The sequence below is a fragment of the Hemiscyllium ocellatum genome, chromosome 14, assembly GCF_020745735.1.
Source record: "Hemiscyllium ocellatum isolate sHemOce1 chromosome 14, sHemOce1.pat.X.cur, whole genome shotgun sequence".
Taxonomy (NCBI): Eukaryota; Metazoa; Chordata; class Chondrichthyes; order Orectolobiformes; family Hemiscylliidae; genus Hemiscyllium; species Hemiscyllium ocellatum.
Window position 1 is genome coordinate 36,142,471 of NC_083414.1, and position 24,008 is coordinate 36,166,478.

The 24,008-nt window shown below is 40.8% G+C and overlaps 1 protein-coding gene across 3 annotated transcripts in view; it reads left to right on the plus strand.

Moving 5' to 3' along the window:
• flnbl (filamin B, like) overlaps nt 1-24,008 on the plus strand; it is a 149,667-nt gene that overhangs the window by 57,029 nt on the left and 68,630 nt on the right. For all 3 annotated transcript variants that reach the window (XM_060835639.1, XM_060835638.1, XM_060835640.1), the window contains exons 3-9: nt 17,507-17,755; nt 18,602-18,699; nt 19,160-19,307; nt 19,466-19,584; nt 20,739-20,816; nt 21,305-21,467; nt 21,940-22,137. In XM_060835639.1, coding sequence (XP_060691622.1) covers nt 17,507-17,755; nt 18,602-18,699; nt 19,160-19,307; nt 19,466-19,584; nt 20,739-20,816; nt 21,305-21,467; nt 21,940-22,137 — 1,053 coding nt within the window. The remainder of the gene's footprint in view (nt 1-17,506; nt 17,756-18,601; nt 18,700-19,159; nt 19,308-19,465; nt 19,585-20,738; nt 20,817-21,304; nt 21,468-21,939; nt 22,138-24,008) is intronic.

The window sequence follows — 24,008 nt, forward strand, 5'->3', positions numbered from 1 at the left end:
AGGATAAAGAACTTCTGGCTGCCAACAACTGATTTTTTTTGTTCTGTGAACAAATGTGAGAATCCATCAATCTCTAATGATTCAAATCTCTAATCATTCAAGTACTGTTCCAAGCAGCAAAATCCACTTCATCCAGAAAACCAGTTAATTCTTCAGATCCTGTAAACTGACACTTCATTAGGCCAAACTGTTTAGTATTAACTACCATGTGCTTTCTGAAAGCTTGTCATGGCATCCAGAGGCTGTGTTCTGATCAGTACACTACCATCTCTCTCTGGTGTTGTGAACAGATCAGTAATGTTTTACCCTCTCTCTGCAACACTACCTTGATCTGTCTCTCTCAAACAGGGGACTAGAGTTCTAATTTAGCGAGGCTGAATGACTGGTTTACTTTCTGCTAGAGTCAGAACAGCAGCCTGGTCCATGCACGTTAACTTGGGTCTTTAAACTAGTCTTCTGGATCTCCTTGCTGTCATCTTCCAACTCTGGAATAGCAGGGTTTGACTTTAAATCTGTGTGGCACCAGTATTCATCTCCTCTGTACAAAGAGGATTTGTAACGCTGTAAATCTGGTTTGTCAGGCTAAGGTCTTTGGGTAAGTAGTGTCTGAGGACAGACCACGTACTACATTTCATTAGGTGCTAAAGTGGTGGGAGCTGATCCATTGTCCAGTGCCTACCTGATTTTTGTTTGTTTGGGACAGGCTGGTAAAGGGCCTTTTCTTTTGTCTTTCAGATGTTTAGTCTGAGACTTTTTTATTTTCCCCCTCAACTCCAAGGAGAAACAAACACAGCATTAGTGGTTTAGAGCTCTGCCTTTTGAACAGTGTCATTTCAAGCTGCATTTTGAACAACCAAGTTGGATAGGCATAGTTCTGAACAAAAATGCTTGTTTTGCAGTTATCTATTTCTGGCTGTAGCAGGCTGCTCCTTGAGCCATTTTAAGTATGGGAGGTGAATTCTTCCAATTCCAGGAGCTGCAATGACTGATGTGCTGTGGCATTGTTTTGGAAATTTGAGGGGGCAAAAGGTAGTCTGTCCTCTTTTTTTAAAAAAAGGACAGGTGCAGGAGAGAAACCCACATGTTAACTGAAACAGCAGTGAACTTGTGCGGTTACTGCCTTTTGAATTTGTGTATTGATGGACATTTAAGTGAAATTCACAACTGATCTTTTGAGAAACCTGTTTGGGAGAGGTCACAGCACTGAGTGAATAGTTCTAATTATAGCCTTGCTGTAAACTTGCAACAGGTGAGGTAGAGTGGGTTCTCTTTGTTTCTTGATTTTAAACTTACAAGCCATAAGTATTAGCCTGGAGCAGTGTTTCATAGAGCAATAAGACAGCTATTTTCTGGATTTGTAGATTGGGAGAAGCAAAAGTAGCAGTGATCTGCTCTTGTGTGGGGAGAGTTTGTTACTTGAATTGTTGGCAGTAAAGCCATTGGTTGCAAATCCGATTGGATCAGTTGGAGGTACAGTTAGGGGCAAAGGGGTGTGATAGGTGGCAGATAGAAAGAGGTCCAACATAGTCACAGCTGGATTAACTCCAGGAAAGGTAAGAGGTAGTGGAGGCATCTTTTGGCTATCCTCATTTCAAACAAATATGCTGTTTTGGAAAATGTAGGTGGTTATTGGTTTTTGTTTTAGGGAATGTAATACAAAGTTTCTGGTATGTCCGACTCTCAGATCGTGGCTTTTGTTGGGTTAGGGGACTCCTTTAGTCCAGGACACAGATCTTTCTGCAGCCAGCAGTGCAAAATCAGAATTCTCCCTGGTGCCAGGATCAGGGGGTCTGAGGGGGTGCAGAATTCTAAAGGGGAGAGGGCCCAGCAGGAGATCAGTGTACACATCCCAATGATGAGATTCCAAAGGGAGCATGTAGAAAGTTAGTCAGGAACTTGAAAAGAAGGTCCTCTTGTATAATTTGAATTGCTGCCAGTGCTACAAGCTAGTGAGGGTCTAAATAGGAATATAGAGCAGATGGTGTATATGGGAGAAGGATTCACATTTTTGAATCGCTGGAATCTTTTCTGGGGTAGAAGTGACCTGTACAAGGACAGATTGCACTTTAGTCCCCTTCCAATTAATACACTAGCAGGGAGATTTGCAAGAGCTGCTGAGGAGGATTTAAACTTTTTTTTTTTGGGGGGGGGGGAAGGAGGAGGGGAGAGAAAAGGGGAAGACAGGGAGATACTAAGGAAAGATCAATTGGAGACTGGTATAGTTGAGAAAAGGGGAGATGGGCAGGCAGGGACAAGGTAGGACTGATAAACTGCACTTATTTCAATGCAAGGGGCCTAACCGGGAAGGCAGATGAACTCGGCATGGTTAAGAACATGGGACTGGATTATCATAGCAATTACAGAAACATGGCTCAGGGATGGGCAAGACTGGTAGCTTGATGTTCCAGGATACAAAGCCTATAGGGAGGCAAGAGAGGAGGGACCACTTCCTTAAGGAATAGCAATATAACTGTACTGACAGATGTTCCAGAATACATCCAGGGATGTTATTCTAGGTGGAACAGCAATAGAAAGGGATGACTTTTTTTTTATTGGGATTGTGTATTTAACCCCCCTCCCCGCCCCCCATAGTCAGGGAAATTGAGAAACAAACTTGTAAGGAGATCTCTGCTATTTGTAAGAATAATAGGGTGGTTATGGTAGAGGATTTTAACTTTCCAAGCACAGCACTATGGCAGTACAAGGGTTTAGATGGACAAATTCAAGTGTACAAAATTGTCAGTATCTACTAGAGAAGGTGTAAACTTTGACCTACTCTTGGGGAAATAAGACTGGGCACTGACTGAGGTCAGTGGGGGAGCACTTTAGGGCCAGTGACCATAATTCTATTAGTTTTAAAATAGTGATTGAATAGGATAGGCCAGATCTAAAAGTTGAAGTTCTAAATTGGAGAGGCTGATTTTGACTAGTAAACAATACGTTCAAAAGCTGTCCTTTGTCTCTGGTCAGTTGTTTTTGTTTCTGAAGGCTTCCCATTTTCCAGCAGTGTATTCCTGTTAGGGTGAAAGGAATGGTTGGTAGGTGTAGGGAATGCTGGATGACTAGAGAAATTGAGGGTTTAGTTAAGGAATCATATCTCTAGTACAGAGAGAATCCCTACCATCCAAAGGCAGTAGCAGTATAATTGAGGGCAAAGAGGGAAATTAGTTTTGGCAAATAGTTGGAGAATACAAAGGGTTTTACAAATTAAGGACCAAAGGGTAACTAGGGCACCTCCAACATCAGCAAGGTGGCCTTTGTGGGACCACAGGAGACTTAGAAATATGAAACAAATGTTTTGCATTGGTCCTTCTTGTGAAGGACTTAGAGAATGTCAGAAATAAGTGATATCTTAATCTCCATAATACAGGAAGTGCTGGATGTCTTGACATGTGGTTAAATCTCTAGGACCTGATCAGGTTTATCCTAGAACTGTAGGAAGCTAGGGGAATGATTGCTGGATCCCTTGCTGAGATTTGTATCATGGGCAGTCTCAAGTGAGATGCCAGAAGACTGCAGGTTGGCTAACATGACACCACTGATTTTAAGGTAAAGACAAGACCGGGAACTATAGACCAGTGAGCCTGACCTCAGTGGTGGGCAAGTTGTTGGAGGGAGTCCTGAGGGGACAGGATATATGTATTTGGAAAGGCAACAACTGATTTTGGGGATAGTCAACATGGCTTCGTGCATGGGAATCGGTCTCCTCTCCTTTCTTTCCCCTCCTCTGTAGATGTGAGCTATGTGAACTTCACTCGGGTGCCCAAAAAGTTCCTCTTGGGAGACTGATTTAGGAAAGGTAGATCTCATAGGATTCTCTTGAAGATGGAGTTGTGGCTTGTTTTTCAGACTGGAGGCCTGTGACCAGTGGGGTGCCTCAAGAATCAGTGTTGGTCCACTACATATCACTTTAGATTTGAGCAGACAGTTGCTTTTTTTTTGTTTGCTTTTTTTGCAGATGACTCCAAGTGGAGGTGTAGTGGACAGCAAAGGATGGATTGAGGTGGAAGATGAAGTTTAATTCTGATAAATGTGAGGTGCTGTGTTTTGGGAAAACAAATCCTGCTAAGATTTGTATGATTTTTAATGGTAATGTCCTAGGGAGGTGGTGCTGAACAGAGACCTTTTGAGTGCAGGTTCATGCTCCTTGAAAGTGGAGTTGCAGGTGGGATAGTGAAGGCATTTGGTATGTTTTCTTTTATTGGTCAGTATTGAGTACAGGTGTTGGGAGGCCCTGTTGCAGCTGTACAGGACACTGGTTAGGCCACTTGGAATATTGTGTAATTCTAGTCTCTTCCTGTTGGAAAGATGTTGTGAAACTTGAAAGGGTTCAGAAAAGATTGACCAGGATGTTGCCAGGGTTAGAGGATTTGTACTGTAGGGAGAGGTTGAATAGGCTGGGGCTGTTTTCCCTGAAACCTCAGAAGCTGGGGGGTGACCTTATCCATACACCTCAGGTTCTTAAAATAAGATAGACAGACAAAGATAGGGAACGTCCAGAACTAGAAGGCAGTGTTAGGGTGAGGGGAGAGATGAGACATAAGGGGCAACTTTTTTCAGTGGGTGGTGCATGTATGGAATGAGCTGCCAAAGGATGTGGTGGAGGCTGGTACAATTGCAATATTTAAAAGGCATCTTGGATGGGTATATTAATAGGAAGGGTTTGGTGGGGTATGGCCAGTCTAATTAGATTAGGTTGGAATATTTGGTTGGGACCGAAGGGTCTGTTTCCATGCTGTACATTTGGACTCCATATAAACTCACTAGTGGAAAGGTTAGCACACGTGGGTGTTGCTGAATCACCTTGCTTGTTGCACTGAAGCCATGACAGTCTTGTGTATCCTCAGTTGGCAATGGGTCCATTGGTGAAGATCTCTGCATGCCTTCACAGCACTAGGGGATAGTGATGTAGGCCTGTAGTATGATTTGTAGCATTCTCCACAGTTCCCATTAAACAACCTCACTCCTAAAGGTTGCAGATGCTGTCTGCACATCTTGCCTTGCTGTGAAGATCATGTACACTACCTCTTGGACAGAATATTGACTGACTGCAGTAGGAGCCCTTCCTTCACAAAGAACACATTCGAGCGCATATTGCAGCAACCTCTGGCAGACAGCAAGGATGGCCTGTCTGTGACCACTTTTTTAAAGGATGATCACAATGATGGTATCTGGACCCAGCACTGCCTTGGGTATGCTATCCAACCTACAAATGAGGCAGTTCAGTTTGAATGTGTGCTAAGATGCTTGCCATATTTTGGTATCTAGAAGAATTTCTCTTGTACTGGCTGTTTTCAGTTCTGTTAGGTGGCTGTAACTCTAGGTGGTGAGATGGTGACAAAGTAGAATCCTGTTGAATAAGTTCAAGATTCCTGATCTTTGAGGAGATTCTCCGGTGTTGCTTTTCAATAAGCACTAGCTACCTAACCTTACCACTCTGTTAATCTTAGCTGACCTGGAGATAGGCCTCCAATACTTGAGGCCTGGATGGTCTTGAATGTGTTTTGAAGAATTCAGTTTTCAACTTGCAATATTTTTCATGCATTTTGCTACAATAAATTCCTTTTTTATTGGATGTCGTGCTTTTCATTAGTGTAGACCTATTTTCTTCCCCCTCTGACTTGTTGTCTAGTTGAGACTCCTTGTAATTTAATAGCCACATGGTTCTGATCAGGAGCTATTCTTGACCAGCAAGTTGGTCTTGGTCTTGGTGAAGAAGATCTTGGGTGCTGTTGGATTGAAGGATCAGACAATGATGTTTTGGTTCCAGTTCACAAATTGTCTCAGCTATTTAAGCATGATGCAATCTCCCAAGCAGCTGTTTGAGTTCTTGAGCTCAACATTGATATTCCTGCAGCTGCACTTCAGCCTTGCTGTTTGTTTGAGCCACTAGAAGGTACAGTCATTGCCACTCTCTGGCTATCGAAGCAAGGAAACTAACAGTCTTGATTACAACAGCTGGAGCAAAAGTGTTGCTATTAGGTCTTGTATTCCATCTAAAATACAGGATTTGCTATAACCAGATGTTCCTAAGCACTTCCTCAGGATTCCACTTAGTGTTACCTTCCTGATATTCTCACTGCCAACTGCCTTTTTCCCCAGAGGTTTTTCCTGTCGGTGGAAAAGGTGGTGAAAATAGGGAGTATAGGCACTAAACAGGTGGTTGAGCAAAGATTGACTTGGCTGCTTCATTTAGGAAGGGACACTGGACCAGGTGCACACCCAATTCTAGTTTAGTGTGGCTGCTGCAGGAGGACAGGCTTCATGTCAGACTAGGCTTGTGTGGCTAAATGCTAAACCATCTAGTGACCATAGTTTATCTGAAGTGTTTACACCTGGTATTATGGCATACTCATTCTAAAGATTAGCTAATAAAACTTAAATTCTGAAAGTGTCAGGCATTTTGCAGTGTTCATGCAGTGAAAATTGACTGGGTATGTCATTGTTCACAGTTCATTGCAAACATCTTTACTGGGGCTCCAGTAGAGCTGCTAATCTGCAAAGTTGCTGATCTCGGCACCATTTGGCAATCCCTTTTTTAATAAATTGGATGGAAGGCTCAGATGGTTTGACCTGCTGCAACCTTTCCACTTTTTTTTTCTTTCCCCACTCCCCTGCCCCCTACAACCACCTAAACCACTGAAAAGTTTAGGAGATTGCAGGGAGGAATGAGGTGAAAGATACAATTCTCCAATGTTTGAGTCAATTTAGATAGAGGTGAGGAATAGAGGGATACAAGTCATGCGCAGGTAGCCTAGTTTAGTGTGGTAACATGGTCATCCCATAGATGGGCTGAAGAGCTGCTTTCTGCTGTACTGTTCAATGTTGAGGGAAATGTTCAGTTGATCAGAGCATTCTTGTAAACAAGTTAGCAAGCCTATATTTTTCTTGTTCAGCTTCAATGCAGTCTCTAGTATCCTAGAATCTAGTCATCTTGCTTAAATATGTAACTCTAAACAGGTCCCCAAATCCCAATTAACTTGCAGTCCAATGACCTCCAGGGTATGGGGGGAGAAAAACTGTACCCTGTTTTCAGCTATCAGCCATGATACTGAATGGCAGGAAGACCAAATAGGTTCTCCCTACCTCCCTGTGTTTTAAGACTGGTTGGAATGGAAACTTTTTTAAAGCATCACTCAACTGTGTAGCACAGTATTAATACCATCCCTTTTTTTCTTACCCCCAAGTTGCTACACAATGCTCCTCTTGAGCATTTCAGTGGTAGTGTCTTTCAATGCCCTACTTAGTGTCAACTTGTTGCAGGAGTTTGAGGCAGCTTGCCACAACTGGTCAAGAGTAATATGTGACTGTCAGGATGTAATTGGTTAATCTTTTAAAGATTGCTGATGCCTAAAAGGCCATCAATCAGAATTGGTTTTTAATTGAAAAGTAACATCTAGCTTTCATGTGCTACAGATGAGAAAATCCTTCAACTTTTTTTATCTCCAACTTGGTAAAGAGGTTACTCAGTGTAAATTAGTCTGTTCTAAACAACAGTTCCCAGTGGAACTGTAAGTGGTCAATTTAACATCAGTTTGATTCATGTAAAATTTTTGTATTAATCACTTGGATATTTAAATTGGGCAAATCAAATGCAGCTGGGAGTCATTTTAGGAGTGCAAATCTCTAGACTAAATTGTCTCAACTTGGCCTTTTGATTTGTCTCAAATTATGACTTCATCAATTTTCTTCAGGGGAACTACCTACAAACTTTAAAACGATTGATCCAAACTGACCACCTAAGCTAGCACATTGTCTTGGCTTTAAAAACTGCTATATAGTCACTTTAACAGGAGGATGATTTGAGTGCTGTCAAATAATTAAACTTCTTAATGTGCAAACAATGATTTTAGATGTACAACATGGAAATACACTTTTTTTTTGGTCCAATTGATCCATGCCAACCAGAGATCTCAACCTAATCTAGTCTCTTGCCAACACCTGGCCCATATCCCTCCCAACCCTTCCTATTCATATACCCATCCAAATGCCTTTTTTTAAATGTTGCAGTTGTACCAGCCTCACCACTTCCTCTGGTAGCTCATTCCATTATATAGTAGTACCCTCTGCATGAAAAAAGTTGCCCCTTGGGTCTCTATCTTTTCCCCCCTCACCCCAAACCTATGTCCTCCATTTCTGGAGTAGAAATGTCTTCAGTGCTTAATTGGACCACTGTCAAAAATGGAGTCTTGTGAATGGTTTTGATTTTGGGGTAATTACTTCACTCCAAAGAAGTAGGGATTTAATCCATTTTTGCTGGAATTGTTTTGTTTGTTGGGTTTTTTTTTTTGGAAGGCTAGTTTTTCAGTGGGGATTCTTACCTTACCCAAGTGACGTATGATGTGCAGATGAGCCAGGTTCTCAAATCAAAGTTTCTTAACTTTACTACTGGGGTTGTCTTTTTGGCTGTAGAATGCCTTCGTTGTGAAGGGTAATGTAAATGTGCGATTTATTTAGTTTTAAGATTTTTTTTAACTTGTAAACACGACTCAACATGGACATTTTTACTATAAACTGACCCCCACAGCTACCGAGATTACACCACCTCCCACCCTACCCCCTGTAAAAACACTATCCCATATTCCCAATTCCTTCACCTCCGCCACATCTCCCAGGAGGACCAATTCCAATACTGAACAACCCAGAAGGCCTCCTTCAAAGACTGCAATTTCCCCTCTGTGGTGGTTGCTCTCCACTGCATCTCCTCCACTTCCCGCTCCTCTGCTCTTGAACCTTGTCCCTCCAATCACCACCAGTACAGAACCCCACTGGTCCTCTCCTACCACCCCACCAACTCCTATCACCCTCCCCTCAACATCTTTCCACCTATCGCATTACCAACACCCCCAAGCCTCTCCTCCTCCTCCCTACCATTTTTTAATCTTGGCCTGCTTGGCACACCTTCCTCATTCCTGAAGAAGGGCTTATGCCTGAAAAATGTTGACTTCTCCTCCTTGGATGCTTCCTGACCTGCTGCACTTTTTCCAGCAACACTTTTTTTTTAAGCTAAAATAAAATCAAGGCTACTTTAATCTGTCACATCTATTTCATTTTAGAGGCTAGAAGAATCTTTAAAGCCACTTGTGTGGATACTGTTCAGAGAACCAGTCCATTTTAGATGAACATGTGAATAGGAAGTGTCTAGAGGAATAGACCAAAACTTGGCAAATGGTATTAGGTCAGTTTAGGCTATCTAGTTGGTTTGGTCATATCTATGCTATATAGCGCTCTCTCAGGCTCTACATTTAAAAGACTAAACTGAACAAATTATTTAATACTCTGCAGGTCTGGCTGCATCTGTGGCAAAAGCAGTGAATAGAAATTCTGGAGGGTCACCTGGACCTGAAATGTTAGCTCTACTTTGTCACCACAGATGCTGTCAGACCTGAATTTTTGTTTTTGCCAGCATCTGCAGTTCTTTGGTTTTGTGCTCCTACTTGGACAATTAAGTTCTCAACAACAGATTGTAGGTAAGACTTTTTTTTTGTTAGGACTGACAGATGGATCATGCCCCACACAGTTCAATTTTGACAAGTCTGAAATAATTTTGGCTGCAGTTGGACATTGGGAGGAAGTTAGATGTGTAGTTTTAAAAATCTGGGGGGGAAAAGTATGGTGTGATTTTCATGGGACGTTGGCCTTAGCGTTTTGAGGCAGGGCCATCTGTACAGATGGGACCGTCTCCCTGAACCGTTCTAGTGGAAAGGATTTAAATAGGGTGGTACAACTTTAAACTCCATACGGTTGCTTTTCCTCTCCTCTGACTCAAGTTAAGTAGAAACGCAGCAGGTTAGCATGCGTGCAGGGTTGAAGTTCAAGGCAAACTAGAAATGAAGCATATTACTAGAGATGACTGAAATGAGGGTAAGCAAACTAAAATTTAAGGTGCTTTACCTGAATGTTTGTAGTATTCATAAAGTAGCTGAACTAATAGCAAGTCATTTGTGGTAGGTTTCACAAATGTGGTTGCAGGGGACTGTGAACTGGCAGTTAAGCTGAAATCCTTTTCTCTATCTTGAAAAGACACAGGTGGGTGGAGGGCAAGGTTGCCTTCATTAAGAATGATTTAAATCTATGGCACTGAATGACATGGTCAAATGTGGAACATGTGGGTGGAGTTGAACCACAAAGGCAAAATAACCATAATGGTTGTATGTACAAACTTCCCAGCAGTGGTCAGGACCAGGGGTGTAGGATGTAGCCAGAAATAAGGTATGTCAAAGGCCAAGGTCACTGATCATGGGGATTCAAACATGCAAATAGACTCCACAGTGGTTAGCACTGCTGCCTCACAGCACCAGGGACCTGGGTTCAATTCCTGCCTCTGGTGTCTGTGACCAGTGTTTTGGTACCACTAGTTGTGGTAAATACGATAGGGGAGTGGGTTACTCCTCCAGGGTTGGTGTGGACTTCATGGGCCAAAGGGCCTATATCCATACTGTAGGGAATCTAATCTGGACTAGGTGAATAATCTTGGTGGATCCAAAGAAAGGGAATTCATGGAATGTTTACAAGATCTCTTTTTTTTTTGAGCTTGCAAGGGAGCAGGCTATTCTGGACTTAGTGCTATGTAGTCAGCCAGAATTCCTGAAAGATCTCCAAGTAAGGAACACTTAAGAGGCAGCAATCATAATATGGTAGCTTTTAGCTTGAAAGAGAAGGCAAAATCTGATGGAATGGTGTTGCAGTTAAAGGTAATTACAAGGGCATGAGGAACTGTTGAATTTGCTGAAAGCAGAGGCTAGTGGGGAAGACAGCAACAATGGCATGAGTTTTTGGCTGTAATCAAGGACTGGGCAGAGGTTCATCACAAAGAGATTATCCAATGGGTGGGAAGGGGCATTAGACAGCCATGGCTGACAAAGGAAGTTAGGAAATGTATCATGAAAAAAGAGCATATAAAGTGGCAGAGAGCACTGGGAAATCAGATTGGGAAGGCTTTTACTGAAAAAACACATCTGGAATGAGAGGATCAAATATGAAGGTAAGCTAGCCAATAATTTAGGTATCGAATGAAATTTTTACAATCATTCAATACTTCTGTCTCATTTGTTTTAGGTAGAAATTGGGCTGCTCCAAATTGATGCAGGAAGGCTTGTGGTCAGAGCTAAGGAAATAGCTGAACTATCTTCAGGAAGACTTGCTTAATAGCTTAACAATTAAGGAGAGTTAAGAGGCAGAGTTGAGTATGGTAGCCATTACAAAAGTGCTAGAAAAACTAAAGTCTAAAAATTGGTAATCTCTTGGTCTTGATGGGCTACGGACTTCTGAGGGAAGGGCTGAAATAGGCAAAGTCCTAGATTGAACAAGAGGTTTACAACAGCAATTTTCCAAAGGATCAAGACAAAAGATGGAAAGCTTTAGGCCAATTAGCCTTACCTCATAGTATGCAAAATTCTAGAATCTTGAAGGATGACATTTCTAAATTCTTGGAAATGCAGGGTCAGATTAGAACAAGTCAGCAAGGATTTAGTAAGGGGAGGTCATGTCTGACAAACTCATTAGAATTCTTTTTTGAAGAGGTAACAAGTAGGTTAGACCAGGGAAACCCAGTTAATGTTATCTGTCTAGATTTCCAAAAGGCCTTTTCAAGGTGCCTGAGGAGGCAGCTAAGTAAGGTGATGGCCCATGGTGTTTAAGGTGAGCTACTGGCATGGATTGAAGATTGGCTGACTGCCAGAGTTGGGATAAAATTTTTTTTGAATGGCAACTGGTGACAAGTGGGGTCCTGAAAGGTTGTGTTTGGGCTGCAGCTGTTTGCTTTAATCTGTATAAAAGGGCCTGGGAGTATTCTAGCATAGTTCACCAATGATGCAAAGTTAGGGGGACAGGCAGGTAATTGAGATGGGGAGGCTACAAAGATTTTAGACAGGTCAGGAGAGTGGTCCCAGAAATGGCTGAGATTCAATGTGAGGTCTTGCAGTTTGGAAAATTAGTTCATGCCTGTTGTTTTTTCCAAATGACGAAGAAAAAATTCATAAAGCCAAAGTACAAAGGGATCTGGGAGTGCTAGTCCATAATTCTCTTAAAAGCTAACTTGCAGGTCCTTTGTTTTAAGAAAGCAAATGTAATGTTGCCCTCAAGATAGAGGGTTGGAATGTAAAAGCAGCAATGTGCTATTGAGTTTAAAAGCTCCAGTTAGGCCCCATTTAGAACAACATACAATTTTGGGCCCCACACCACAAATGACCATGCTGGAACTAGTGTCCAGCAAAGATTCATAAGGGTGATCCCTAGAATGGTAGACCTAAAATTGTGGTGAGTGGTTGAGGACCCTGGGATTGTATTCATGAGTTTAAGATTGAAGGGAGATCTAATAGAAACTTGCAGACTAATGCATGGCTTAGAAAAACTACCAGCGTCCACTCTATTAAGCAGGGAGACTAGGACCTGTGGGCACAGCCTTAGAATTAGAGGGTGTTAATTTTAGAATGGAAATGAGACCCTTCTTCCACCAGAATGGTGGGGCCTGGGAAATTCAGGACTCTAAATGCCTTCAAGGCAGAGTTTGAGAGTTCCTTGAGATCAAGAATTTAAGGGCTACAGGGAGGGTGGCATTGAAATATCCACCAGCCATGATTTGAGTGGCCAAGTGGACTCTATGGGCCAAATGGCCTTCCACTCCTGTCTTATGGTTTTTATTGTCTTAGCCTGGGATTGGGACTAAATGCTGTGTCTGATCAACATTAATTTCAATGCTACCACCAGTAGGTGTTTTTGATGTGCCTTGACTTTTTAAATCACTGGTCTAAAATGCTAGGTTTGATCCCTTTGATTTTAATTTGTATCAGTCAATTTTCCTCATGACCTGGCTTGAGTGGAATTTAACTGTCACTCACTTTTATGCACCGGTCTGCATAGTGGTAACTTTGCCATACTAAATCTACCAGGTAGATTTCACCAGTAAGAACTTGACGACACAATGCAATTTTTTTAGAATTGGTTGATGGTCCACTATTAGATTCCCTACAATGCAGAAACCAGGCCCTTCAGCCCAACAAGTCCACACTGACCCTCTGAAGAGCATTTCCCTCTGACCAATGCACCTAACACTATGGGCAATTTAGCACAGCTAATTCATCTGATCTGCACACCTTTGGACTGGGAGAAAACTGGAGCATCCAGAGGAAACCCACAGACACGGGAGAATATGCAAACTCCACAGACAGATGCCCAAGGCTGGAGTTGAACCTTGGCCCCTGGCATTGAGGCAGTAGTACTAACCACTGAGCCACTGTGTCCTGCCCCGTCATGCTCTCTTAAAACAGGACACTGCAGGCTCTTTCTGAATGTGTAGTGTTGGCACTAGCTCCTGATGATAAAATGACAGAGCATTAAGGACTTCACTTTAATGCTTAGTCATTAAGCATTGGACACAGACCCTTTTTGGTCCAACTTGAGCATTGTAACAGAGTTTCCCAAACTGAACTAGTCCCACTTGCCAACTTGATTAAAAATTAAAGGGATTATACACCATGTACCTATCTAAGTCTTAAATATATAATACCTGCATCTACACTTCCTATGGTAGTTCATTCATTCCAGGTACAAACCACTTTGAGGGGGGAGAAGTTGTCCCTCTTTTCTTTAAAAATTTCTTGATTTCTTTTTAAGACTTGTGTGGGGAATTCCACCCCCCCCCCCCCCCCCCCCCCGCCCCAATACACCCAGGCCTTCTGGCCATCTATTGTACTACCTATTAACCACAACTCCATTTTTAACAACTATTCACCCTCCTAACAATTGTTATTCACACCTCCTTTGTCTGTCCAACTGTTCTTTTCTTTGGGCTGTATTGTTTTACATCTTATCTCTTCCACCCACTTTTTTTTTCCTTGCTATAATCCTTCCTGAGGCTCACTAGACCCAAACATCAACTCTGACATCTCTGCACAGATGCTGCCAGACTGAGCTTTTCCAGCAACCTATTTGTCTCAGCCCATTGGCTGGCTGTCTCGATTTAAGATTCATTTTTTTATAGTGTTAGCCTTCACTGACCACTGCTTCCAATCTTGGTGTGATCAGCAAACTTGCTAACCCTGTCTTCTAAAATCTCCTCCATTTTGGGGATGGTGGGAGAAGTTTGTTTTGTTTTGACAGGTAGACTGATTTTTCTTTTGTGTGCAGTACCTTGCTTTGGCTGTACAAAAAATGTGCAACTTTTTAAAATCTAACACCTTCCTTCGCACTCTCCAAATCCATTCCTTTGTCTTGAGTACTGTGCCATTGATGTGACTGTGTTCCCAAAACATCCAACTGAGAACTGCAGTTATCTCCTAATGAACCTCTGATACCAGAAAAGGCAGAAGGATTCTTTTATTTATCTTCTAACAATGGTTACTCTGAATTGGTGGCTATTAATTGATAGCTTGATTAAAATTTTTAATGTCTGCCTGTGAAACTTCCAGGTCTTTCACCCCTCTTTTTTTTCCTCTTTAAGAGGAAGACCTGGATATGTCTAATTCTGTAAAGCTACTCCTGGTCAAAAATACTAGCAACTCTAAGTCACTTGTGGGATGTGGGTTTCACTGGCTGGACTAGCACTGGTTACCACAGGACAACTTAGGGGCATGAGGTACCTTGAGCTCCTGTGGTCCACATGCTGCAGGTAGACCCATAATGTTAGCTGTTAAATTCCAACCATGTAGCTTCAAAATTATGCATAATTTTGAAGGATTAATTCCATAAAGTTGTCACTAGATGCTCAAGGTATAACAAAGTTTTCTATCCAAGGTTCTGATAAATGTTTGCATCTTTTAATGTAACCACTGCAGAAATGTGATTTGATTATAAGTGTGCTAATGAGAAACAGCTAATGTGCATTGATACTCAGGAACAGCTTTGTAAAATGCACTGTATTGACCCTGTGGTCACTAGTGTCTCCAGTTTCCTTTTAAATGAAGAACAGTCTTTAAGTTTGTTCCAATCTTTTCTTTCTAATGAACTTTTTTGGTTTTCTTAATGCCCTTGCTATAGATCTGGGCACTTGTCAAGCAATGCTGCCTCAGGATGAGAAGTTCATTCCCTTGTCAGAATTAATCTAAAAGCTGTAAAAACTTGTTTAAGATTTGATTTTGTGGATTGAAATGTAAGTTTTCTGCATTTAAGTGCTATCTATATTGTTTGTTCAAGCAGTAGTTGAAGCTTTTTTTTAGACCAGCTGGAATCCAGGGATGTTTACAAACCACTTTAGTCATTAGTCTGTAAACAAGTCACTGCCTGCTCAGGCCTTTTGACAAACCGATCTTTCTGTGGAGGGAAAGAAGTGGTTTCTCTTCCACTCGCTCTGAAAGTATTCCTGCCTGGAGAACCTGCTCTTTTTTTTTGTCACCTCCTTTTGTATCTCTGCAAACAAATGAGTAACTGATGTTAGATTCTTTCCTGAGGGTTTTGCACTACACTAGGTTTGCATGCAAACTCTTTAGTAAAGCTTGTACAAGCCAGGTGATCTCTCCCTCCCTGGCATGCAAAACTTGACTCAAGAGCCTGCAAACAAAAACACATCCCCTTCTATACAGTCAGTTGGTAATGCTCACAGTTCCTCTGGCCACTCCCTCTCCCCAGATCAGTTACCCAAGGTAAATGGTAAGATAAGGTCATTCTCAAATGTAAATTCCCTAATCCTGGGGAATTGTTATGCGAAGTATTTTCTAAATCTGATTTTCCCCAAGATGACATAGGTATAATATGCTTCAGTATCAGAGGATGGCTAAAAGCCCTTCTAAAGGGAGGGGACTGAAATAAGAGTTTAATTTGATAGCAGGTGAGTTGTGGTAAATGGCTGTCCACTGAAGTGAGTCATCCACATTCCTGCAAGAATATCACTCACCAAAGACAATACAGGTTAACCCTCTAACATAAGTTAATCTTCTAACATGTAGAGGGCAAAAGTGGTGGTCTAATCAACGCAAGAATGAACTGTTAAACCCTCTAGTCCAAGACTGAACTATTGTCTTTGTCCTCTGCCCAAAACATGCCCTGTTTTGGCAACCTGGGTTTAAGCCAGCCAAACTGGGGATATTGCATGCTGTTTGCAGCTCTGGGAATAGTGAGCTTTTTTTAAGCACACCATTTAAGATATACGAGTTCCCCAATTAACTTCCTAAGTTTGCCGTATGTTGGAATTACTAGACTACTAACACCATGGAATGTACATCCCCAGTAGAATATTTTTGACCTAATGTGGCAATATTGTGGATGTTATGGTAATAAGGAATCAAAAGGTATGGCTTACAATTGTGTGTAAACAGCATTCCTTGGGTACCATAACATTTCTGGGCTCATACTTGGAGTACCAAGTTTCCACTTGTCATGCTGTAGACTTTCATATGCCAACTCTACTTGTAGCTCAATCCTACTAATGTATGACATGCAGAAACTTAATTTCAAAGTTCACCTCATGGACAGATGGGCTTTGCTTGAACCTTGAGCAGAAAAATACACCTATAAAATCAACACCTGCTTTATTGCTTTTGACATTCTGAAGATCAGTTTGATTTTAGAACAGATTATTGCCACTACTCCAAGTCTGAAGCATGGGCAGCACTTTGAAAAACATGTTTTTTGTGTTGATCATCTAAATTGGCCTGGTAGTTTGCAGTTTTGTACAAAGCATTGCTAACTTGCATTGCTGATCTCTGCAAGAATTTTAATAGGGATTTCTAGTGTGACAGTAATGCTTAACATTCTAAATTCCTGTATCTGGTAGTTTAAGCCAAACCTTCTCTCTCACTGTTCAATTTATATTGTGGTATTTGGCAATTGCATGCTTCTGCCTCCAGGTGACTTGAACACCTTTTTTAAATTTGTTTTTCCCAATTGAGCATGTTTGTGGTCCTTCATTTGAGGAAGGAACAAGTGTGTGGAAGCAATTAAACTAACAGGGTTAGTTATTCTAACTACCTGGTATTTGTGCACTAAATGTTTCTAACAACAAATGTACTGTACTTCAGCATGTGCAATGTCACCAAATTCAAACACCTGTCAAAGGCAGCTTGCACCAACTTTGTGTCTTGGAGGAAATCGTCCTGAACTGAGATGACTTGTCATATCCGTGCAGGTGATTGAACAATTCTGCTGTTTAGTTTGTGGTGCTAATGATTTTAAGTGAGTCTGGATATTGTTTGTTTGTGGTAGTTTAAATTACTAGGCTGGTGACTAACTTCAATCCAGTCCACATTTTTTCTTCATGGTACTTTTAAAGCTGAATTCCATTTTAACCAATGTTTAGAAGTTTAATTGAGAATAGCCAAGCATCTTTAAGAGGGACTTTCAATGAGGCTGATAAATCCCACCCCAGTGTGGCTGGCACTTAATGCCCTGCTAAGCCACTGTTTTACTTGTAACTGGGGATGAACAAATGCCAATTTTGCTAGTTGTACATCACTCAAATTTGTTTTAACATTCAAAGGTTGGGAGAAGTTTTTTTAAATCTATTTACATGAATAGTCATTATATTAAAGTTGTAGTAATCTTGATTCTCTTTTTTTTAACTTGTCTTTTTCAGACAGTAAAGCCATTATAGATGGGAATCTGAAGCTCATTCTAGGGCTGATATGGACTTTGATTCTTCACTACTCTATTTCCATGCCAGTTTGGGATGATGAAGGAGCTGATGATGCCAAGAACCAGACACCCAAACAGAGGCTATTGGGATGGATTCAGAATAAACTGCCTGATTTGCCAATCACCAACTTCAGTAATGACTGGAAAGATGGAAAGGCCTTGGGTGCTTTGGTTGATAGCTGTGCTCCAGGTGAGTATAATGGGGCACTAAGTTCCTGATTGGAAATCTGGAAGCAAAGCTGAACTCCACTTTGGAGTCTCCAGCGGCAATAATTTTCAGCTGATTATGAAGAAAAAAAGTTGCCTTGCAGCTTTATTTTCATTTTCCTAAGTGGGAAGTCTCTGGATTTGGGTTGTATTATAACCAATATATGGTGCAATCAAGGTGTTCAGGAATAAGTCATGCCCACATTTTTACAATCCGATTACCTTCTGAAGGTAAAGGACTAATCAGATGTTTTGTGCAGTGATTACCATCACTGTCCCTCTCAGGGATTGGAGTTCAGTTCCAGCCTCCAGGAACTCTGAAGTTTTTGTTCTCCCTGTGGCTTGTGGGTTTTAACCAGTGCTCTAGTTTGCTTCCACACTACAAAGTGCAGGTTGGGTGGATTGGTAATATAAAATTGCCTATAATCAGATGTATGGATGAGGAGGACTAGCCTGGGTGAATGCAAGGTTACGGGAATATGATGCGTCTGGGTGGGATGCTGTTTTGAAGGGTTTGTATGGTCTGTGGGCCAAATGGTCTCTTCCTACACAGGGATTCAGTGTATAGTGACACGGGTTGTTTGGTACATGCATTAAAAGGGTGGAGACTAATTTGCTAATCTCTTGAAAGAGGATGGGAGGGGCATTCTGGTTCTCATCTAAACTGTGCCCTTAAGATCCTTACTATTTTTTTAACATCTTGATTCTTTCACAAGTACTGTTCTAATATTACTAAATTATTCTACTGAAGTGCACTTGTTGAGTATATCAGAACACATGGCAATATTAGGAGTATATCACTGCCTTTATAACAACATGATCTTCTCAGGTTTGTGCCCTGACTGGGAGATCTGGGATGCAGCCAAGCCAGTGGATAATGCACGTGAAGCTATGCAACAAGCAGATGACTGGCTTGGAGTTCCACAGGTAAAAAGTAAACTCTATAACCTTGGTAAATATGAAGAGCTATGCTATACAGGCCGACCAGTGTAATTTTTCACTTTCAATGTATGAATATCACGGTTAATTACAAGATCCTGTTTAGGAAGGGTGAAGTGGTAAATATTTCTACATTTTTAGGCATGTGCAGACAGCTATAGGTGATTGTATAACCTTCAGTGTTGATATCCCACCTTTTGCCTCATTTGGAATGGGTCTAATGTTTTAAATTTGCAAAGTTCTCCAATTTAATGTCTGTCTGGTTAGATCTTTCACAGGAAGAAATTGCAGTATTCAAGAATTAATTAAATGCAAAATTTAGGATTATCATGTATTGTTAGGATGTAATGAAAAGTTGGTTTTACTAGAGCCTCTATTCTCCACCCCTCCCAATCTATTGAAGTTCAGATGGTATGAAAATTAACTTATTTTAACACCTATCATGCAGGTGATTACCCCAGAGGAAATCATAGATCAGAATGTTGATGAGCGATCAGTGATGACCTATTTGTCACAGTTTCCCAAAGCCAAACTTAAACCTGGAGCTCCATTAAAGCCCAAATTGAATCCCAAGAAAGCAAGGGCTTATGGTCCAGGTAGGTGTACATGTTTGTTTCTGATCCAAGACCAACAATGTATCTCCTCAAACTGTAATCCATCCTTCCCCCAAATGTTTAAATTGCCTAGATAAGTTCTGGACTTGCACTATATACTGCAATATACTAACTTCAAAAGCATGGTTTTTTTGTCCTAGGCATTGAACCTGCAGGTAATGTTGTGATGCGCCCAGCTACATTCACTGTTGAAACAATTAGTGCTGGGCAAGGTGAGGTGATGGTCTTTGTGGAGGATCCTGAAAACCAGAGAGAGGAGGTAACTGTCTATAAACTGTCATGTGTTCCAAGTGTTGTCCATTCCCCTCTGCCAACTGTAGACTTATGATGGAAGTGTAATTTGGAGTCTCTGTCTGATGCTTTTTTGATGTTTTGCCCTTTTTGGTATAAATGGCTTAGTAACTGACACATGAACTTGTAGCATATCAAATATGAATATAGATTTGTTCTTGGTGGAACTTTTTTTTCAGAATCAAACTTTATTCCTGACCACTTCAGTTAAGTTCAAAGAAGCAGCCTTTTTTAAGAGGCTTTCCATAAAGTTTTTATTTTTAACTATCATAGAAACTCAACTATGTATATTTTGACCACTGTACTAAATTGACACTCCTGTGGTTTAAGCGTAGTGGTGCCTGCAGATTATGGCTGTGGTCTTACAATTTTCAGTGACTGAAAAAGGCAGAGTTTTACAACTGTTTGACTCTTTAGTTTTTGCAACAGCCTCCTGCTTATGTCCAAGCCGTTTTGAGTGGCACTCAATCTTCAGTGTGGTATTACGAATTTAGTGACAGTGATTAGTACTACTGCCATACTGCTAGGGACCCAGGTTTGATTCTTGCCCTGGGTGACTGGAGTTTGCATGCTCTCCCCAGTCTGTATAGGTTTCTTGATGCTCCAGTTTCTTCCCACATAGATGTGCAGGTTAGGTGGATTGGCTGTGCTAAATGGTCAACTATGACCAGGGATATGCAAACAGATTAACTGAGGTGTGGGGTTATGGGAATGGGTTGGGGATCTCTTCAGCATGGTGCATATTCAATGGGTTGAATGGCCTCTTTCTGCACTGTAGGAATTTTGAGTGCTGCACTTGAGTTGTCTCTTTAAAGATGTATAAAGTCTGGTTTCATTCCTCCAAGTAGATACAAAAGATGCCACTTGCACCATCTGAACTAGGACAATTTTTTTTGAGGCTGTATTTTATTTGGCAGCCATGTTAGCCAAATTCCTTTGTTTAAGATCTGTGAAGAACCTCACAAAACAGGGATTTTTTGATCTTCATCCCCTAAAGAAAGTGACTCTTTAACTATAACTTGGATAAGTTGGTTTCTTCCTATCTATCTTTAATCACTGACACTTTTTTAATCTCAATGTAATTAGAGGTAAACATTCTAATGGTGCCAATCTTTCTGCCAGGCAAAGGTGACCAACAACAATGATAAAAATAAGACCTACACTGTGGTTTATGTACCAAAGGTTGCAGGACGTCATAAGGTGGGTGCATAATTTTTTTTACTAAAGCCAAAACCCTCCGACTGCAATGTTGGTTCAAGAACTGTTATCTAGCTCTGGGGTATGAAGGCACTCTTACTGAATTTTCACTTGAATTGTGGAATAATAAGCAGAGTGTCATCAACCTACATAACCAGTTAACTGCTTCATGTTGGGATACTTATTTGATATCCCTTTTCTCTGGAACAGGGTGAAACTGGTGTGGTAAATGGTCCAGAGACTTCAGAAGCACAACTACTTTTTGATTTTTATTTTTTAGAGAATTTTCAATTTAAATCTAAAGATGAGAATGAGTCTCTACACTTGTCAGAATCAGTGGTAGTAGTTTATAACTTGAAAGATGAGCTAAACATGTGCTTAAGGTTTTAAATCTAGCAGGGGTGGGGAGACCAACTTTACTAGCTTGAGGCTTCTTTACTATTTTTAATAGCTGACAGTAACTAGATCATCTGAAATGATTTTCTCCCCAGATTACAGTTTTATTTGCTGGACAGCATATATCGAAGAGTCCTTTTGAAGTCAACATTGACAAGGCCCAAGGTGATGCCAGTAAAGTGACCGCACGAGGTCCTGGCTTGGAATCTACAGGAAACATTGCCAATAAGCCAACCTACTTTGATATCTATACTGCAGGTATACTTTTTTTGCAGTCGGGCTGGGAAAGGAAGGAAAATACCCACGGCTACAAATTGATCTTCAAAATACTCCTGTACAATGAAGTGGGAATTTACTGGACAGAATATGGAGCAATCTGTCAATTTATAGCTCATTGCTGGAGGTTTTGATATTCTAGATTCTTACTAAAATTGATAGCATCTTTTTAAAGTTACTCTGAATTAACATTCTACATTTTGAGATAGTTAGCTGACAAATTGTGTTTTCAGCAAAGCAGTATTTGAATTATAGCATTTCACCACATCTTCAGTTTATAGTAAGGTCTCTAGTAACTTCCCTTTTATGAACTTTAAAATGGAGTTTAGTCTGAGTGCTTGTTTAAGATCATCTTGGAATCTGAAAGAATTAACTGCTTGGACAATGAAGTCTTTCTTTTTTCTCTCTCTCTCTCTCTCTCTCTCTCTCTCTCTCTCTCTCTCTCTCTCAAAAGGTGCTGGAGTTGGTGACATTTCAGTTGTGATAATGGACCCTCAGGGTAGTACCAACACTGAATTAACAATTGAAGATAAGGGAAACAGCACTTACCGGTGCACCTACAGACCTGTGCAAGCAGGGCACCACACAATTCAGATTGCATTCTCTCAATCACCAATACCCAAGAGCCCATATTCTGTCACTGTAGGTGAAGGTAAGTAACATTTTGTCTGCTGAATTGCTTTTTTCCCTGCAAACTCAGTTCTGAGTTTGCTTAACAATTTGTGGTTGTAACCTTAACTGTAAAAGCATTTTAACACATCCATGTAGGTAAATGAACTCCTCTCTTCTGAAAGAGGAATATATAACTTCAATGGAGAAAGACATAATGGATCTTTCAACTTACCAAAGAATCTGGGAGTCCCAGTGCACAAATTGTCAGTAGCATGCAACTTCAGGAAGGCAAAATAAAGGTTTCCCTTATTGGAAGGGTAGATAGCAATTTTGCTACAGTTGAACAGTGTTTATTGAAACCTTATTTGCATACATTGTCCCTTTTTTTTAAAAAAAGTATCTGGAGCCTTTAAGAGAAAGTGCCTTGGCTGATAAATGGGATAAGGAAAAGGTTGGGCAAGTTGAGTCTGTCTCCAATGTCTCGAGTGATCTCTTGATGTTGAGTTGTTGAAAGAAGACCTGTAGTCACTGATTTGTAAAAGGTTTCCACTTTGGGAATGGAGGGTTGAGTCAAAGTCACAATGTTTTCAAGGTGGAAGTAGATCCTTGACTGAAGGAGCTCTAGATGGGGTTGAGGCCACTATCTTGTCAGTATTACCTGTAGTGATGGAGCAGGCTAGAGGCCCAATGATGTACTCTTTGCTCCTTGTTACTATGCTTCAGATGTTCAAAACCACAAATCTTCCCACTTTTTCCAAACTACAATTAAAAAATAGTCTTTCTCCAATGTTTTATATAGATTGAGTTCTTAAAAGTAAAGACCATATGCCCCTGCAATAGCAGTATTTAAAGTTCTGATTTGAAATCTAGAATTCTAAAGCTAGTATAGTTTTAGCCATAAATTTATCAGACAATAGAAAGTTCTAATACAATACTGCATCTACAATCTGGTTTAACTTCTAACTGCCAAGAAATGATTTTTTTTGAATGGATGAATGCTGGTGATGGCCATATCTGACAAATAAGCAGAATTTAACTCTAGGCTTTGATTAAACTTTTTTAGCACAAACTTTTGAACTGTGTTGCTCAAAACACATGGTCAAAGTTCTAATGTTTAAAATGCACTGAACTGCAGAAACTTCTTTGATCTCCTACCTAATACATACCTTTTTTGGTCTGCCAAGTTCTAATTCAGAAGGGTAATGAGAATTCCTTGTGACATTGGGCAGAGAGCAAGAAACTAAAGGAAGTGTTTATCATTTTTTTTCACAAGTCTTTTATTGGCACAGATTGCTTCATCTGAAGAAATGAGATGTATGTAAACCACAAATTTTTAATTTGTTAGTGTGCATAGTTCAGACTTTATACACTTAAACAAAACCTGTAAGCCAAAAGCATGGTTCAGTACAAAAATCTAGAAACTAATTCCATTATTTTTATTATTAAATCTCGCTCGCGCTCTTTCTTTCCCCCTCTTTCTCCTCCTTTTTTTTTTCCCCCCCCCCCCCCCCCCCCCACCACCAAAATGTTAGGGGTAGAACAATAATGCTGACTTAATCAGATCTTTGGTCTTTTAAACTACTTTGTATTTTGTGGTGGCATGCAAATGAGGCTGTTCAGGTTTTCATTTGAGTTCAAAGTTTGTGCGAAGATTTGTAGCTCAGGTGCTTGTTGTAGTGGTTCTGTTAGCTGAGCTGGAAGTTTTTTTGTTGCAAACATTTCATCCCCTGGCTAGGAGACATCATTGCTCAGGAGCCTCCTGCGAAGCGCTTCTTTGATGTTTCTTCCGGTATTTATAGTGGTCTGTCCTTGCCGCTTCCGGGTGTCAGTTTCAGCTGTCCGCTGTAGTGATTGGTATATTGGGTCCAGGTCGATGTTTGTTGATGGAGTTTGTGGATGAATGCCATGCCT